The following is a 19,397-nucleotide window of genomic DNA, read 5'->3' on the forward strand; positions in this document are numbered from 1 at the left end:
CTCCTGCTCTGTGCACATCAGCCCTTCAGTGCTCAGTTTTTTTGATTATGAGGATAAATTTATCTGGCTAACTTTAGAACTACTCTATGACATAACTAGAGTTAACCAGATAAGTTATCCTTCAAACTTTACCCTGGAATATCCCCAGAACACCTTTATGCTATCTGGCTAAAATTTAGCCAGATAATGTCTTAACCTGGTTAAGGTTTAGCTGGATAAATAGTGGAAATATTCAAAATGCTGCATTTAACTGGATAACTTACAGGTTATCCAGCTAAATGACACTAAACATGGACTCCTCTGTTTGTATGCGGATATTCTATACTACAGTGGAAAATGTTGAAATGAATACTTTTCACATTTCTTCAGGGCAAACGAGAGGCTATCAGAGGCCAATGCTAAACTTCTCAACGAGCACCAAAGGAGCAAGTCGTTGATCGCAAATAGTATTGTAAATGGAAGCCTTACTGCAAGCCCTGTTCTGGATTCAAATCAGCTTGGAAACCTTGGTAGTAATTTAGCACTAAATAGAAATCTTGGACTTGGAGGAGGCTTTCTGAATCCGGTAGGAAGTGCATTATCTTCAGCTAACAGAGTGGAGGCCTATCTGGCAAAGGTAAGCAATTTTAAATGTATGTTGTCAGACTTCATATTGTTTATTTCTAAAAAACATCAAAGTCAAAAAGGTTAGCATCAGTTTTATTTTAATCTGATGTGATTTGCTAATAATGGGGTCTGTTTATCGATCCACGATGCATGGTAACATGCTGTTTATCATAGCCTCCATTATTTGTAATAGGGGTTAATGCTGCTAACACGCATTAACACATGATGCAGGTTGATTCATAGACCCAATGTTTGTACATTTATTTTACTTGCACAAGTATCCAAGTTATAACACAGTAGTTAATGATTAAGAATTAGCCATAAGTAAAATAAAACTTACATGGGAAAAAATATGAGGCAGAGAATAAATTTTAATTTCAAAATAAGTATGCATATTTATATGCAAGTGGAAAAAACTGCCTTTTGAGTTCATTGAGGATCCTTTACCATTCTTTATTCATATAAAGTGTGACATTGTTCAACATTAAAGAAGAACCATAATAGAATTATAGTGGAATAAACTGCTTCCTTATTGATCATATCATTTGTTTTTCTGCGTGATTTTCACATTCAAATTATGTCATACTTGAATAGTTTGTTCCTCATTTAAAGATTGAGCTTTAGTGATGTAAACATTAAAATATAATTTTAGACGTTGGGCACTTAGCTAATTGACAATATATTTAGAAAAAATATATTGTCAATTATTTAGAAAAATATATAGTAATTTTTCTTTCCAGGTGATTTTAATAGTAGAGTACTTTGCATTATAAAGAAAATGTTCTTGAATTTTTTAAAGTAGAAAGCTATATAGAATTCCATTTGAATGTTGCTGAAAAACACTAGAATGCTCTGGCTATACTTGTGAATCCCCTGCTACTTTTTAATAGTCTGTGATATACCAAGTATATGAATGAGGAAATAATTTGTAGCAAAAATGCACACTTAAAAATTTTGTAAAGTAGCGCATAGACCTTCCTTTTGATAAAATTTTAAATTCAATAAATTCCCAGTTTTAATCTAAGAAGAAAAAAATCTGCATTTCCTGTTCACACCCCAGAACAATCCAGACAAGTGGGTTTATGCATCCCTACCAGCAGATGGAGCAGAGAACAGAACTTTGAGGCACTGCAACATAACCGAGCGTGCCACCTGCAGCCCCTCAGTATTTCTCTGTCTCCAGCAGATGATAGAGTTGCAAACCTGCAGTCTGATAGTTTAAAAAAAAAAAAAAAAGGTTTAGTGGTAAGAAGACAAATTTGAAGACAGTGCTCCTGGAGGTGTTAGATTCCTTTGTGGTCAAGAAACAAATACCTTCCCTCATAAATACAAAATATATATATGAACTAGGAATATTTCTTAAAAAATATTTGTGGAGAAGGCATAACCTTCATAGCAACAAGCTAAATGCTGCACTTTTTCTGCAACTTCCATATGCCTGAATATTAATTTAATCATCGAGTTTATACCTCCAACCGCCTTTAAATTTAAATTTAATTTTTCAATATTAAAGTGAACTTGAAGTGAAAAAACAACTTATGAAAAACACTTATCTTGAAACAGTGGTGTACGTTTAAGTAAGTCTCCACAGTCTTGATGATTTGGAAAAAAGGTTTGAAAAGAAGACATTGGACCATTTCACTGGGTGGCCACCTCTGGCCGATTTGGTCACTTATGAATCTCAGCGATCAACAACAGTAACCCACTGTCCCCTGGAGAGTAGGAAGGATTTTTGGAATCAGGAGGCCCCAATTCCCATTGCTTTCCTGTCCCTTCGGAAAGAGGAGATATGACTTGCATTTCCAGCGGTTCCCCCTTGAATGTCAGGTTGTCCACTCCTACAAGGAGTGATCCTCGTTCTCCGTTTCCCAAAAAAGGGATTTCATTACCTCTGATTAGCGGTCACTCTCTGTTCACCATGATCCGAGAGCAAGTTGGGCATTAATGCTCTTTCCTGTGTCATCCTAAGGCACAACAGATCTATTTTGAGAGGGTATTATTCCAGATTCAGTCTCCCCTTTCATACCCGGGCTCTTCACTTCTGTACAGCTCCCCAGCAAAGATACAGGGTTTCTCCCATGTGAGAGTAATCTTTTTGATACGTGCTGAGCACAATGTGCAGTTCTCACAAATAACTGCTCTTGTCAGTTATTCTCGCAGGGAGGAGGGTTCTGGTCCATTTGCATCCCAGTTGGCAAGTATGCCTTTCAACTTCTCGCTAAATCCATGGCTGCGTGAATTAGGGGATGAAGGACCCCGCAATAGAGGTGTTACACTTTTGTTATAGTGGCTTGTGAGCAATAGTTTCCCCTTTTAGGAATACTCCTGTTTCTGAGCAAGGAGGGCCTGGTTCATGCAACTGTTGTTCAACTTACTGGACTGTATGATTCCTTGGGGAAATTATACATAATCATGGCCTTGGCCAGGTTGTTGGGTACTCTGTTGCAAGATCAAACTGATCCTTTCGGATTGCCAGGTCAATAAAAAAAAATCCTGCTTCTACATGGGATTGCACTTGCGGCAACTCTGCTTTCTGTCTCTTGGTGGAGAGTTCTGGATTTCTTCCGTAGAAGGTTCACTCTCTGTTTTGGTATTCTATCATGCTGAGAGGTCTACCTGGGGGTGGGGTGGGGGCGGAGGTAACTCCCTACTGGAATCAGCAGTGAGTTGTTTGATTGGGGTTGATAAATACAGCTTAGAGGTTTTTTCTTATCACTGCAGCCCTGTAGTCTGCCTCCTTATGACGTCAGTCAGAATGTCAGCAATGAGGAAGGGAGAAATGCTAGGGCATTCATGGTGTATGTTGGGTATACCTGCAAAGTTCGGTATATTGCCTTTTCCCTGTTTTTTACCAAATTCTGGCCAGTACTGTCTTTAGCTTTTCATATTTCATTGTGTTGACCAAAGTGCTTCCCTGCTCACCTGAGCTATCCTGTGGACAGAATGGATAGACCTAACCTTGATAAGATGGAGCATGGGTGAACTTCAGGCCTAGCTTAACACTCTACTCAGGATTTTTTGGGCTAGCGATTTCATATAGGGATTGCCTTTCATTACTTGACACTTTTGACATTTGTCCTGGTTAGTCAGATCTGTTTGGTACTTTGACAGGTAAGGTCTGCCACAGACCTGGCTACTGTTGCTGCTGCTTCTTCCAAGTGTTGCTTGGGTTTTTCTGCCCATTGTTCCTATCAGCCAATCATTGGACGCGCTTCAGCAAATGCATTCTGTCCTTCAGATGCTAGTGGATTGCTGTTTCTTTCTGGAGGGCTCTCTAGCCCCAGCAGGATTTTTCGGTGGTCTTGTTGACACCAAAGGAAACTGTGTAGTCTTCATCCAAGAGTTCTTCTCTTGGTTGATTTTCTGTATACAGGAGAATTTTGATCTGTTTGCTGGTCAAGGTTATCTGATCCGATACTCTGACTAATATTTCCATGAGGCAAAGATTACTTCTCACTGGACTTTGCATCACAACCCTGCCTTAGGCGCCTCTGCTATGCATTGGGGTTTTGTGTTCTGTTCTTTGGTTTTCTTTTGTAGAACCCAACTCTTTTCCCGCCTAGACCCATTTTGGGGTTGGCTGCCTGATAGGCAAATGGGAGAAAGGTGGTGCTTACAGCAGTGTGGGGTTTCCCACTTTGTCCTGTTTTCAGCATCCTTTAGCTAGGGATTCACCAATGTGTGAGTACTACTATCTTCCTTGTCATCAGAGAAAGAGTTGCTTACTTGTAACTGGTGTTCTCCAAGGACTGCAGGATGCTAGTCTTCATGAAACCCACCTACCTCCCCGGGAGTTGGTTTATCCATGTATTAGCTATATCATGGACTGAGGGACTCTGCCTAGGGGGGCAGGGTAGTAACTACAGCTACAATTGTTCAGTAGGGCAGGTTTGAAAGCTCTAGATTCTTTGAAATCAAAGTTCCGGAACAGGCTTGATCTGATGATATTAGCCATGTATGAGGACTGGTATCCTGCTGTCATTGGAAAACACCTGTTACAGGTAAGCAACTCTGCTTTATCCAATATTGACAATATATTGTACTACCGTGGTCATGTGTTCAGACTTTATTCAACATTTTTCAGATAAGATATCAGAAGTCATTTCTTTTAGTATGTAGAAACTGAATAGATTTTATATATTTTATATATTATATATATTTTATATATTTCAGACCATTTTAACTTTAAGAAACAAGCATAAAGTGTTTTCAAAAAGAAAAATTTGTTACAATTTTTACTCTTTCAGCTTAGTCAGACTATCAGCCTATTTTACAAACTAACGATTTTTAACACCAGTTTCAACCTTTGCCATCCACTCAACAAATGGATTCCATATTAATACATACTGTTTATTTTTATTTTATTAAAATTGCTTGTGTGGATCAGGCATACAAAATAGGTTCTTTCAGTTTTTATAGAACATAATTCAGGACAACCAATAGAAAATTTTCTCATAGCACAGACATAAGAGAGTAATTTGGTAGAGAAAATAGCAGATAAGCAGATGTTGCCATATAACATCCTGTCAAGGTCATTTAGATTACATCATAGTACATAGAAAAAAATCATATCTCAGAAGGTTTGTGATGTCACCAGACCCAAAGATGGAATTTTCTGTCTGGCAATAAATATTTTGTAAAGTGTGATTTTAAAATGCTGAAAAGCGGGATTTCAAAAATCTAACAATAAATAAATAAATGAGTTTTGGGTGCGGATTTCAAACCTGACAAGGAAAAAATTTTCTTTTGCAGTGTGAGACCACTACCAGTCCTAGCACAGACTGAATTCTTCACATCATAATGTTGTAAAAATGAGGGAACTGACATTAGTAGGCAGTTAATGTGAATGAATTGCTTTACCATAGAGCCAAAGTAGTATTTCAGTGTGCTTGTACTAATAAAACCTACACTAATTTTTTTTCCAGTATATGGTGTAAAGGAATCCCATCATGTAAAATTGTCCCTATAAATTGTCTATCTTTCTAATGCAATTTTTCAAAATTGATAGCTACTGATAAGGCTTGTGCAACTCCTTTGTTAGCTTTCTGTTTACCAGATAGCATAATATCTATCCATATTCTGACATGGTGTCCATTAAATGTATGTACCGTATGTCATGGCAACTACATCTGCCTGCTTAGTCATACAAGCTTCATTTTGTGCAGAAGTCATACAAGCTTCATTTTGTAAATATTGCTTTTGTTCATCTTATTTGAAAAAAACTTGATACAGTATCTTTCTAATAAATAATAAGAAAATCCCTTTGTAAGAAAAACTAATAGTAATGTAACCCCGTACCTCACCCAGGGTGAGGTATAGCTCAGTATTTCCAGGCATCATGGGCTGGAGGGCAGAATAGTGTGCAGGGCCTTTACTGTACTGAAGGCAAGTCCATAAACTCCACTGCCCACACAGTACTTGGGTCACAAAAAATAAAAATGTATTTTAAAACACAGAAATAGTAGACAAATCATCAGGTTTAAATCACAGTCCATTTACATATCCACTGTACTTGCCATCTTGGTCAGATCACAGTCCCAATCTTATACTCTTTGGTTATTACGCTTCTTAGATACTTTCTCAAAATCAGATCACCATTTCCAACTCGCTTGTAAATCCACACTGCTGAGACTACTCCCACATGTGCTGCTTCACATATGAGAGTTACTCCCAATGCCATATCGACCCGGTTCATCTTCACAGGGATTTGATCAATCGGTTCCACAGGGACAGTCTGTGGTACTCCTCTTACACAATCTGTTCACCCAGTCCTCCTTTATTTAGATCCTTGAGGGGTCCTAGATATTCCACTCTCTTGCGCTCCACTCCCTCACAGAAGTCGATCAATTTTGCTCACACTTCAGAAGCTGCTCAGATCTCAGACATCTCACTTCAGGAACACCTCCAGAGACGTGCATCCCTCTGGTACATTGGAGCCAGTGTCAATCCTGAGCCCTTTGCTGAAATAATTAGCCAGTGCCTCTCCATTAGGCCCAGCCTGCCCCCCCCCCCCCCCCAACACAGTTCCTAGGCAAAACTTCCAATTTCAAAACCTCTTCTCCTTCAAGGAGGATTAAATGGGCAATTTTCTCAGTGGAAGGGAGTGGACAGTGGAGTGCCTCAGGGATCTGTATTGGGACCCTTACTTTTCAATATATTTATAAATGATCTGGAAAGAAATACAACGAGTGAGATAATCAAATTTGCAGATGACACAAAATTGTTCAGAGTAGTTAAATCACAAGCGGATTGTGATAAATTGCAGGAAGACCTTGTGAGACTGGAAAATTGGGCATCCAAATGGCAGATGAAATTTAATGTGGATAAGTGCAAGGTGATGCATATAGGGAAAAATAACCCATGCTATAATTACACAATGTTGGGTTCCATATCAGGTGCTACAACCCAAGAAAGAGATCTAGGTGTCATAGTGGATAACACATTGAAATCGTCGGTATAGTGTGCTGCGGCAGTCAAAAAAGCAAATAGAATGTTGGAAATTATTAGAAAGGGAATGGTGAATAAAACGGAAAATATCATAATGCCTCTGTATCGCTCCATGGTGAGACCGCACCTTGAATACTGTGTACAATTCTGGTCGCCGCATCTCAAAAAAGATATAATTGTGATGGAGAAGGTACAGAGAAGGGCTACCAAAATGATAAGGGGAATGGAACAACTCCCCTATGAGGAAAGACTAAAGAGGTTAGGACTTTTCAGCTTGGAGAAGAGACGACTGAGGGGGATATGATAGAGGTGTTTAAAATCATGAGAGTTCTAGAACGGGTAGATGTGAATCGGTTATTTACTCTTTCGGATAGTAGAAAGACTAGGGGGCACTCCATGAAGTTAGCATGGGGCACATTTAAAACTAATCGGAGAAAGTTCTATTTTACTCAACGCACAATTAAACTCTGGAATTTGTTGCCAGAGGATGTGGTTAGTGCAGTTAGTATAGCTGTGTTTAAAAAGGATGGATAAGTTCTTGGAGGAGAAGTCCATTAGCTGCTATTAAGTTCACTTAGAGAATAGCCACTGCCATTCGCAGTGGTAACATGGAATAGACTTAGTTTTCGGGTACTTGCCAGGTTCTTATGGCCTGGATTGGCCACTGTTGGAAACAGGATGCTGGGCTTGATGGACCCTTAGTCTGACCCAGTATGGCATTTTCTTTTGTTCTTATGTTCTTAATCTACTGCAGGCACACTTCTGCCAGATTCCTTTTCAATTAATAGAGCAGATTGAAATTCTCAGGTGATATTCCAATCCACAGTTGTCTCTCCTTTACCTTTATAATCCACATTCACCACTGATCGTGCTTCTGGATGCACACCAGTTTTTGTTCTCTCACACCCTTGTTGCCTGGAACCTCCATATACCTTTACTCAACAAGCTCCTTCCTCAGTAACTGGCCCCTTGCCCATGTGCCCACTTTCCTTTTATACTTTAACATACTCACACAACCATTGGCTAAAATCTCAAGTCGCTCAATCCACTGGAGCCATCCTAGAACACTATCTGGAATTTCCCAGTATAACCGAATAAGTTAAATGTTTAACATTTATTTAAAAAAAAAACACACTCTAAATATCCCCTTAGGGGTAGGGCTACCCACAAGTGTACTCCTATCAGTCCTTCCCATTAAACTTTTGTCCAGACTTGCCTAGCCTAGAACCTTCCCAAATGTAAAATATTTCAACCTGCACTTTTAAACGTTCAAACACGGTGCAGTAAAAGTCAATTGAACACACAGCCCCTCAAAAATACAGGTCCAGTGTCCCAACTATTGGCACCTGTGCCACAGTAACATGGGATAAAAAAATACTCACATCCCTCCCCCAAAACATGACAAAAAGAAATCACATTACACCATGATTCAAGTTAAGAAAATTGGCCACGATTTTATTAAATTACTTGACAGGGGACTCTAATTTGTGCTCAAGATTTTCTTAACTACTACCTCCTTCACCTGAAACCTCCCTGGAGGGAGGTGCCATCAGGGATTGCTGTTCTGCTAACCTTATGGAGCCCATAACAAGGCTTATTGCAAATAGGAAGGCACTGCTGTACTTGTGTATCAGGAACCCGAATTGGCCCAAGCCCAACTGCAAAACATTGGGCCTCATGAGCTTAACTCGGATCACCGATGGTGGTGGACAAGGCCAAGACCACTGGACCAGTCCCCATTGGGCCATGACAGGCATTTTTAACATGGGTCTGGGCACCCACCACTACTTAACAATGCAAACCCTTCATGTTCCTCCCCCCCCCCCCCCCCCCATTCTCTAGACTCATAGCTTGAGCATACCATCACAACAGTACTAAAATAGCAGTGAAATTTACTCTCTGATGATTATCAAACATGAATCTCTGCTTTTGTATGTCCTACTGGCTGCTTACAAGGGCTGTCCATGCTATACTCTCTCTCGTTACTTGTTTTGTTCCAACTGCTAATCCTTTTAATAAAGAGTAAATGTTGAAAGCATTAGGTAAGCACTAATAAAGCCTAGAGTTTGCTGGGATGTGTTTTGTTATTCCTTTGATCTTGGGTTTCATTAAACATATATCCACATGTTTTTTAAAATCTGAAAAGCAATATTAATTTTAATGTGGGCTGAGCTGTCCATACCATGATACTGAAAAGCAGTGAAACACATTTTTGTAAACATCTAGGTTTATTGGTCATTTTTAAGAAAATGCATAATTAAGAGCAACATAAGCAACAGTCATAGCGCATGCATTTTTTTTTTCTTTTTTTCTCATGCTTACATAGTCATTTGCTGTCCTATGTTGCTAGGAGCTATATATTGCAAACTATAAGGAGGCTAGTGTTTCTGGCATCTGCTCCTCATTACACACAATGGTAACAGCAAGCAGTACCTCAGTAACAAATCACAAGCTCACACTCAGGAGGTAATTTTCAAAAAGATTTATGCAATAAAACTGGGTTTTATGCATGTAAATATATTTTTGAAAATTGCTACTTTTACATATATAACTCATTTGAAATTTAACAATTTTCAAAAGTTTTTACATGCGTAAATGGGCTTTTGAAAATTGTTACAATACAATCTACTTTTATGCGCACAAATCCTTTGAAAATTCACTCCTTAGAGGACAGAAAAGCTGGCACTGTATGTCATTTGCCTGCATTTTAGAGTACAGATGGATATTGTGACTATTTTAAGCCACTACATATTTAACTGCTAAAAACTAATATGGATATATTTTATTTATAATCTGCTGTTCCAATATTCCTAAAGTGGCTTACACATACATAAAACAATCATATTTCATCCGAATCAGAATCTAAATTGTTTAAAGGCGAGCCATATTCTATTTTTTGATACTGTATCAAAAAGTATTTGATGTCCATCTGATCTTCACTATTTTTTGAGCTCTTTATTATGGGAAACTATTAGTTGTGCCTGTCTGGGACACAGAATTGCTAACTACAGTCCCCCTCTGTATAACAGTTGCTGTCAGATGTGACCTCAGCAACTCTCTTTTCTTGTCCTAGATACTTTTGTATCAAAATTTAATCTCTGATTTATTAACTCTGGACCGTATTATTGCTGCATGGCTTTTTTGTGCTTTTAGAAATAATCTTTATTGAATGGGGATTTTTGAGCATGTTCAGCAATTCTTTTTCTCCTCTGATTGGGTTATCTGAGGGGGCATTTCTAAATTCATAACTTTTATTCTTACTCCTTCAGCTCCTTGATCAAAAGTCTGTTTCTCACTTCTCTTCTCTGCAGCCAGATACATGACAAGGTCTGTAGTCAATAGTGCTTACTGTTGTTTGATTCCCTATTTTGGGTACATCTATTGGTTCATGCTATTAATTTTAAGAATTTACAAACATTATAAATAGGGCTTCTGATTTTAGGTGTTTATACATTGTAAAATTAGGTGTCTATTTTGCAGCTAATTAGGGGTTCTTTGTGGGGGCCAACAATAGAATATTTATCAGGGTTTTTGCAGCACAGGTGCTACTGTTGGGCACCTTTTCTAGTTGAATCAAATACATACATTTGTTTAGCTGAAGAGTTTATTAGCATGGAAACGCACAATATCAAAGCAGAGGATCCAGGATAGGCAAAGGAGAGATTAGAGAATTCTATGGGAAGCGCTGCTTTTCTGGTGTTTAGCTAAATAAGCACCTTTCTTTTTTTTAAGAATCAGGGGTGGTTTATCGGTTAAAACCTAAAATCAGAAGCCCTAATTATAAATGATTTAAATTAGTAAACAATACAGTTATGGTTGGTGTAGTTATAGAAACAGAGAATTAGTAATACAGATTATAAATACACTTCTCTGGCATTTGCACTATAGAGGTATACATGTATGCAAATGTCCCAGTTGCAGTTATCATGGAATAGGTTTTAACAAATGTCATTTTGTATTGTACACTGTGTGATCATATAATTTTATACATCTTTATCCTGCTCATATATCATCCCATGTCTGTATTGGATCTCTTATCACTGGGATCATTAATGATAATTTTATCAATAGTATTCTTATTTCTTCTCAAAACATTTAAATCCAGTCTGTCTGCAGGTAAGCTGTTCTTGAGTTATATAACATTCAGGGAATTGTTTTAAGTCTGCTTTCAGTGTTTTTATCATGTCAGCACACACAACTCCCTTCACACGTTCTAGTTGTGTTGCCTCTCCATCCATTTCTCACATTCTTTTGACATTCCAGTTCATTATTTTATTTTTATTTATTTTTGGTTTTTATATACCGATCTTCCTACATTAGATGCAAATCAAACCGGTTTACATAGAACAAGAAGAAACTTGCTAAAAAGGCATTACATAAAACAATGAACAATTATGCAACATTAAATAACATTGTCAAGAGAGTCAACTAATTATACAAAATTGAATTAAATGGTAATCAAAGTGAACATTTGATGTCCTTGTGTTGAACTTAGATAGGTTGAGAGTAACTGAAGGATTCTTCCAGGGAACTAAAATCACCAAAATACAATGCAGCTATGCTGTCTTCTTCTGTTTCTTCTTTTCATTTTCTTCCTTTTCTTTCTCAATTTCTGCAACATACTTCTCAATTTCTTCCACGTTTAAGATCTTAAGTGGCTGATCTCTTCTCATGACCGCTAGTTCTATGTTCTTGCCCCCTGACTGTACAACTTCAAGAAGACCCTTGATAACGAGTTTAATTATCTAAAAAAGCTATTGTTGATGGGGAACAGATACCATATGTTCATGAAAACATCCAACCATTTGGCTTCTAGAAGAGTCTAGGAAGAAATTTAAGTCTTCCCTTTACCCTGACATTCACAGACTCATTCCTTAAGATCTATAAGATCTACATTTTTCCAGTTGCCAAAGATGGCAGGAGAGTCTGATAGAGATGGAGAGCTTTAAAGAGATATAACGAATGCTATTTTAACTTAAATGAGAGCTGTCTTTTACTTCTATAAACATGTATAATAGCAAAATACCAATCCATACAATTTAAAACATTTCCTGTTTTACAGCATTTCATGTGTCACAGCTCAGTCTCCTTCAGCCATTGAATTTATATGATTCATCTTATGTGTCTGGATCCACTCCATGTCATTGGCAGTTTCCAATTTGATAAAACACAATTGCTTTTATTTGTAGAAACTCCTGTCCAAAACCTATCCCTTAGTGCAGTGTCTGGGTATCAGTTTATCCTCAGTTGGTTAGCCAAGTTTTTGCATCATTTTCAAAAAACATCAGTAAAGTTGCTTGTCACAATTCCTGTAACAGTTCAGCCAATATAAGTGCATCTTTATAACTCTACTTGATAGCAGCTCAGAAAATGTAAACCCTGCTGCTTAATACTGTCCCACTATCAGTTCAGCAAATTTAAATGCATTTGCTTCTCTTTTTAGACAGGATCCTTCACTAAATACAATTCTTGTCTTCTAAGGAAACCCATCCCCTGTAGCGATGACAGAATTGCCCCAGCTGCTTTCTTCCAAAAAGTAAGCTGGGTAAAAGTCTTCTGTAAACAAGCTGGAAAAAACTAGTCCTCACTTGGTGCTTGATCCCGTTTGCTTTCCTGAGCATAAAGAGCTTCCACAATTTCCATAGGTTCCTCCTTCTCCATCCGGTAGCTTTCTTCCTGAGTATTTGTTACCTCTGGAGTTTCTGTCTCCATTAATTCCACTCTTTGCATCTTTCTCCTCCCATGCTTGTTTTTCCTCTGATTGAAGCAGTTAAGAAATCAGGTGTGAGTTGGAAACTTTGTCTTCCCTACTCTCAAGACTTCTACTTCCAGAGCTCTCTATACTACCAGAAACTCCTAGGTTCTCCTCCTTTACCTCTAAGGAGGCTGAGGAATGTAGTCTATTGTTTCTAACTTATGTCTTGTTCTGGGGGTTAGAGGCATAAGCCTCTCTTGATTTGGGAATTATGCTTCTTTCCTCACACGTTAGGCTTTAAAATAGAATCCACCTGGTATGGAGGGAGACATTTTATTTATTGATGACATGTAGCATGACTCATACCAAACCCTTTGACCTGAAGTGTTATAATATGTGCTGTTGTGTTTAAAGAACATAAGATAAGCCATACTGGGTCAGACCAAGGGTCCATCAAGCCCAGTATCCTGTTTCCAACAGTGGCCAATCCAAGTCACAAGTACCTGGCAAGTCCCCAAACATTAGATAGATCACAAGCTACTATTGCTTATTAATTACCGTCATAGCAGTTTATGGATTTATCCTCTAGGAACTTATCCAAAACTTTTAAAACCCAGTTACATTAACTGCTGTAACCACATTCTCTGGCAATAAATTCCAAAGCTTACCTATGCGCTGAATGAAAAAGAATTTTCTTTGATTTGTTTTAAATGAGCTACTTGCTAACTTCATGGAGTGCCCCCTGGTCCTTCTATTATCTGAGAGAGTAAATAACCGATTTACATTAACTTGGTCAAGTCCTTTCATGATTTTGTAGACGTCTATCATATCTTCCCTCAGTCATCTCTTCTCCAAACTGAACAGCCCTAATTTCTTTAGCCTTTCCTCGTAGGGCAGCCGTTCCATGCCCCTTATCATTTTCGTCGCCCTTCTCTGCACTTTCTCCAGTGCAGCTATGAGATGCGATGAACAGAACTGCACACAGTATTCAAGGTGCGGTCTCACCATGGAGCAATACAGAGGCATTATGACATCTTCCGTTTTATTTTCCATTCCCTTCTTAATAATTCCTAACATTCTATTTTCTTTTTTGATTGCCACAGCACACTGGGCTAACAATTTCAATGTATTATCTACAATGACACCTAGATCTCTTTCCTGGGTGGTAATGCCTAAGATAGAACCTAACATTGTGTAACTACAGCAAGGGCTATTTTTCCCTATGTGCATCACTTTGCACTTGTTCATATTAAATTTCATCTGCTATTTGGAAGCCCAATCTTCCAGTCTTGCAAGATCCTCTTGCAATTCATCACAGTCCGCTGGAGATTTAACTACTCTGCATAATTTTGTGTCATCCGCAAATTTGATCACCTCACTCGTATCCCTATCCAGATCATTTATAAATATATTAAAAAGCACCGGTCCAAGTACAGATCCCTGAGACACTCCACTGTTTACCCTTTTCCACTGAGAAAACTGACCATTTAATCCTATTCTCTGTTTCCTGTCTTTTAACCAACTTGCAATCCACAAAAGGACATCACCTCCTATCCCATGACTTTTTAGTTTTCTTAGAAGCCTCTCATGCGGGACTTTGCCGAACGCCTTCTGAAAATTTAAATACACCACATTTACCGGTTCACCTTTGTTCACATGTTTATTCACCCCTTTGAAAAAATGTAGGACATTTGTGAGGCAAGATTTCCCTTAGGTAAATCCATGCTGTTGAGTCTCATCAAACCATGCCTATCTAAATGTTTTGTGATTTTATTCTTTATAACAATTTCCATTATTTTTCCCAGCATTGAAGTCAGGCTCACTGGTCTATAGTTTCCCGGATCACCTCTGGATCCCTTTTTAAATATAAGGATTACATTGGCCATCTTCCAATCTTCAGGTACATTGGATGATTTTTAATGACAGGTTACAAATTTTTACTAATAGGTCTGAAATTTCATTTTTTAGTTCTTTCAGAACACTAGGGTGTATACCATCCGGTCCAGGTGATTTGCTACTCTTCAGTTTATCAGTCGGGCCTACCACATCTTCCAGGTTCACTGTGATTTGGTTCAGTTGATCTGAATCATCATCCATAAAGACCTTCTCTGGAACGGGTATCTTTCCAATATTCTCTTAGTAAACACTGAAGCAAAGAAATTGTTTAATCTTTCCACGATGACCTTATCTTCTCTAAGTGCCCCTTTAACCCCTTGATCATCCAACAGTCCAAATGACTCCCTTGCAGGCTTTCTGCTTTGGATATATTTTAAAAAGTTTTTATTGTGAGTTTTTGCCTTTATGGCCAACTTCTTTTCAAATTTTCTCTTAGCCTGTCTTATCAATGTCTTACATTTAACTTGCATCCATACAAGTGCAAGAAGATATAAATTCCTGGTTCACTTTTTAGAAATAGTTTTCTCTTTTATTTCGGCAACTCCTTATTTATAATATAGGCTTTAAATGCAAGTCCCCCAACACAGTCCCGTGTTTCGCCACCCGGCTGCCTCGGGGGGGAATAATTTTAACATGAATCTGAAAAGCGCAAACATTCAAAAATACCAGGAATGGAATTAGTACCGAGCAGACTATAACAAGAAGGCGCATGAATATAAATACATATATATACAATGTTTTTAAACGTACCTGTATCAGTCTGACATAAATTTTAGTCGGAGTGCACCTACTGTGGCTTACCACTAGGTTTAAGAACGCTACCAATGGGCGCGAAAATCACTTGCAATTGTTTACAGCTCTATTGCCCAATCAGTGTCGGCCCTGTGGATACCGACGTCATTTACCTTATAAGGGGACTGCAGCTGGGTATACCCATGGACGTGATGACGTACTAATGTTATACTGAATACGCTCCTGCTCACCAGACCCACTACGCGGTAACCCTTAAAACATCAGAGAAAATGATGCCACTCCAGCTCATTGTTAAGACCATGAGGAGTTATTGTGTTTAAACGAAAAATCCATCTCTGCTCTTGTCGCAGTAAGATCAGGGGAAAATCCCCTCCTCTCACTGGGGGTGAAACTACCTCAAGTACAAAAAATTGTAAATCTGCCGTGGTATGAGATTTGCTAGTCCAATGAGAAACTAGGGGAGCGTTCTCCTTATTGGTGTGTATACTAGATCTATGTTCTATTATGCGGGTTTTGATGCTACGTTGTGTCTTTCCCACATACAGAAGTTGACAAGGACAGGTGATGACATACACTACTCCCTTAGTGTCACAGTCCGAATAGCCACCTAACTTATATATACGACTTGTATTGGGATGTTTAAATTGTGTGATTGTAGTAGTGTGACTGCAGACTGAGCAGTGCTCACAGGGTTTATGCATACCCTCATATGCAATGTTATTGGGGTGACCTACTGAATGAACTAATATGTCCCTCAAATTCCAACCCTCCGGTACGTGAACCTTAAGTCAGAGTTAAAAAAATTTGTCTAAGGCCAACGACTTCCAATATTTACGTATGAGTTCTGAAACCGTTTTACTTTGTGTGGAAAAGGGTAGTATACAATTTACTGTAGAGTCCTGTGAGTGTGTTTTTGGGAGAAACAAAAGGTCTCTGTTAGTATAGAGTGCTCTTTTAAAAGCTCTCTTCAAAATTTTGTAGGAGTATCCTCTTTCCTGGAATCTCTCCATCATACTTTGAGCTTGAATGATGTACTCTGATGTTGTGGAACATAAATGCCGGAGTCTGAGAAATTGTCCTGTAGGAATATTTGTTTTTAATTGGTGTGGATGGAAACTATCAAAAGCGAGTAGAGTATTTCAATCTGTTGTCTTGCGGAATAGGGAAGTACTAAATTTTTGATCTTGGTACGTAAGTGTGATATCCAAGAAATCAACCTGTCTATAATGTATATGATAATTAAATTGTAAATTGGGATTGCAATGATTAAGCCAATCAATGAAACCAAAAAATTGAATATCTGTGCCCACCCAGATGAGTAGTACGACATCAATATAGCGCCACCATTTAAAAATTAAGGGCCACCATTCTGAACTGTAAATATGTTGTTCTTCAAACGCTGCAACGTAAAGGCAGGCCAGGCTAGGGGCCATGGTGGCCCCCATGGCCGTACCTTTAATTTGTTGAAAAAATTGTGCATGAAATTGAAAATAATTGCGTGTTAGTGCTAGCCTTGCTAACTGAACCAACAAAGATGTAGGAACTCTTATCGGAGTTGGACGAGTGTCTAATATCTGTTCTATGACCAAAAGTGCCTCTGCTTGTGGTATATTCGTGTATAATGATTTATTTATTTATTTATTTAACATTTTTCTATACCGACCTTCATGGTTAAATACCATATCAGGACGGTTTACATCGAACAGGGGTAAAATAACTAGATAAAGGAAGAAAAAACAAAGTTACATTACAACGAGGACTGTGAACTTGGAAGCTTAGGAAGCTAGAAGAGAAATATAAAGTTAAGTTAAAGGGAGAGAAACAAATTCCGGACTAGAGGTAGTCCAGACTAATGATATGATATCCAGTGTGACTAAGTAACATGAGCCCTGCGGAGGTTCACTATTATCCAAATGAGTGATCATTTGGGTTGAGTCCCTCACATATGATGGACTTAATGGAACGAAGGACTGAAGAAATTTATTTATCTGGCAGTTAGTGTGTTTTGGTATGGGAGGTTTATTTTATTGTAATTCAGTTTACTCAGAACTTTCTGAGGGCCAATTTATTTATTTATTTATTTATTTTATATAACAACATTCGTTTGCACATCACATCAGTTTACATTATAACAATAGAACTAAGGAAATTACATTTTAACATTTCAAGAAACTAGGAGATAATAGGGAGGGAAATTACATGAAAACATTTAAAGTAACAAGGAGAGTTACTATGGGGTGTTGGAGGGAGGAGGGGAAGCAGGACCAGAATAGTAAACAGCTAGTGAAGGAAACGTTAACTAACATTAGTTACATTGTTGAGGATACATGTGAGGAAACATGTTGAATTATTGATAATAATGGAGAGGTTACTAGGGGGCAAGCAGGGGGAGGTATTGTGTGTGGAGAAAGTTGGAATGCAAGTTATTGGTAGGCTTGTTTGAAGAGCCATGTCTTCAACTTTTTTTTGAAGTTGAAAGTGTTGGGTTCTAATCTTAGGTCTAGGGGCATAGAGTTCCATAAGGACGGGCCAGCAACGGAGAAAGCTCGTGCTCGTGTTGATATGAGGTTTGTGAGTTTGGGTGAGGTTGTTGGAAGAGTGCCATTGTTGGCTGATCGTGTGGATCTTCGGGGGGGTTTTAAAGTGGAAGGATGAGTTGAACCAGTTTATGTTTTGGTTGTATAGGGATTTGTGGATTAGAGTAAGACTTTTGAATCTTATTCTGAGGTGTATTGGAAGCCAGTGTAAGTTTTTTAGTATGGGGGAGATGTGATCATTTCTTCTGGTGTTTGTGAGGATTCTGGCGGAGGCATTTTGGAGCATTTGTAGGGGCTTGAGGGATGTAGCTGGGAATCCTAAGAGTAAGGAGTTGCAATAGTCTAACTTGGATAGGATGAGGGCCTGAAGTACTGTTCTCAAGTCGTTTAGATGCAGGAGGGGTCTTAGCTTTTTTAGGACTTGGAGTTTATAGAAGCCATCTTTTAAGATTGAGTTTATGAATTTCTTTAGATTTAATTCATTGTCTATTGTGACGCCTAAGTTCTTACTTCTTTTGAAATTGGTGGTTGATTTTGTTGGGGGGAGGATTTCAGGGGGAGTATGTCGTTTTCACACCTAACTCATGTTATAATAAAACCTGTTAGCTGCTGTTTTGTTTTACTTTGATAATGATTCTTTCAGTGAGATTTCTTGGGTATTATTGTATTTGAGAACATAATATACTTAGCCATATGAGTTTGCAGGATTTTCTGGTTGGCACCACAGCAGAGCATGTAAGTATAATATACATATTTTAAGTGATATTTTTATCTCAGAAGACTGTACTTTGAATGTCTTTCTCATCTAAAATCTGTTACAATTAAAAATGATGCATTTATGTGTGGGAAGGAGGGGCTAGGGGATTTAATACCCTTGCACCAGCCCTGGATGCACTGGCTCCACATGGGAAAGCAGGATTCCATCTGGAGCTATGCTACTTTGCGTCAGTGGCTCTCCCCAGTCTCAGCCTGGGCTTAATTTTTTCTTTTCTTTTTTTCTTTTTTTTTTTTTTTTAAGTAACTGAGCATGGATCACTTCTGATTCCCCCCCCCCCCCTCCTTTGGAGTAGTTAGAGCAGAGCCTGGGGAACCATAAAAGCAGCAGACTCTGTGTAGCACACAGTAATTGGGAAGTGGTGGGCACCGAGAAGTGAAGGCAAGCTAAGGTCACAGAAAGGGAGGAGGTGAGCCAAGAGGAAATGCCTATACAATGTTGGGGAGGCTTCTCTTTCTGAGGTGGCTCGGCTGATTTATGAGAGAAACAGCTGGCTGTGGAAACCAGTAAGTCTCCTGAAGAGTGGGGGTCGGAATGGGAAAGGGAGGGGGCTGCTGCAGACTGGGGAAGGGTTGGCAGCAAGCAAAATCTTTACATAATGATGCTGGAATGCTGGAGTGGGGAAATCGCTGTCAGGCCGATACAGTACAGTGCACTCCAGTGGAGCTCCAGTGGAGCGCACTGTTAA

At 38.7% G+C, this 19,397-nt stretch overlaps 1 protein-coding gene across 1 annotated transcript in view; it reads left to right on the forward strand.

Annotated features, from left to right (window-relative positions):
- Positions 1 to 19,397, forward strand: part of LOC115099561 (ankyrin repeat domain-containing protein 26-like) — a 462,251-nt gene that overhangs the window by 435,166 nt on the left and 7,688 nt on the right. Inside the window, 1 exon segment of the mRNA XM_029617295.1 lies at positions 370 to 616. Coding sequence (XP_029473155.1) covers positions 370 to 616 — 247 coding nt within the window.

This window comes from Rhinatrema bivittatum, chromosome 9, assembly GCF_901001135.1.
Source record: "Rhinatrema bivittatum chromosome 9, aRhiBiv1.1, whole genome shotgun sequence".
Lineage (NCBI taxonomy): Eukaryota > Metazoa > Chordata > Amphibia > Gymnophiona > Rhinatrematidae > Rhinatrema > Rhinatrema bivittatum.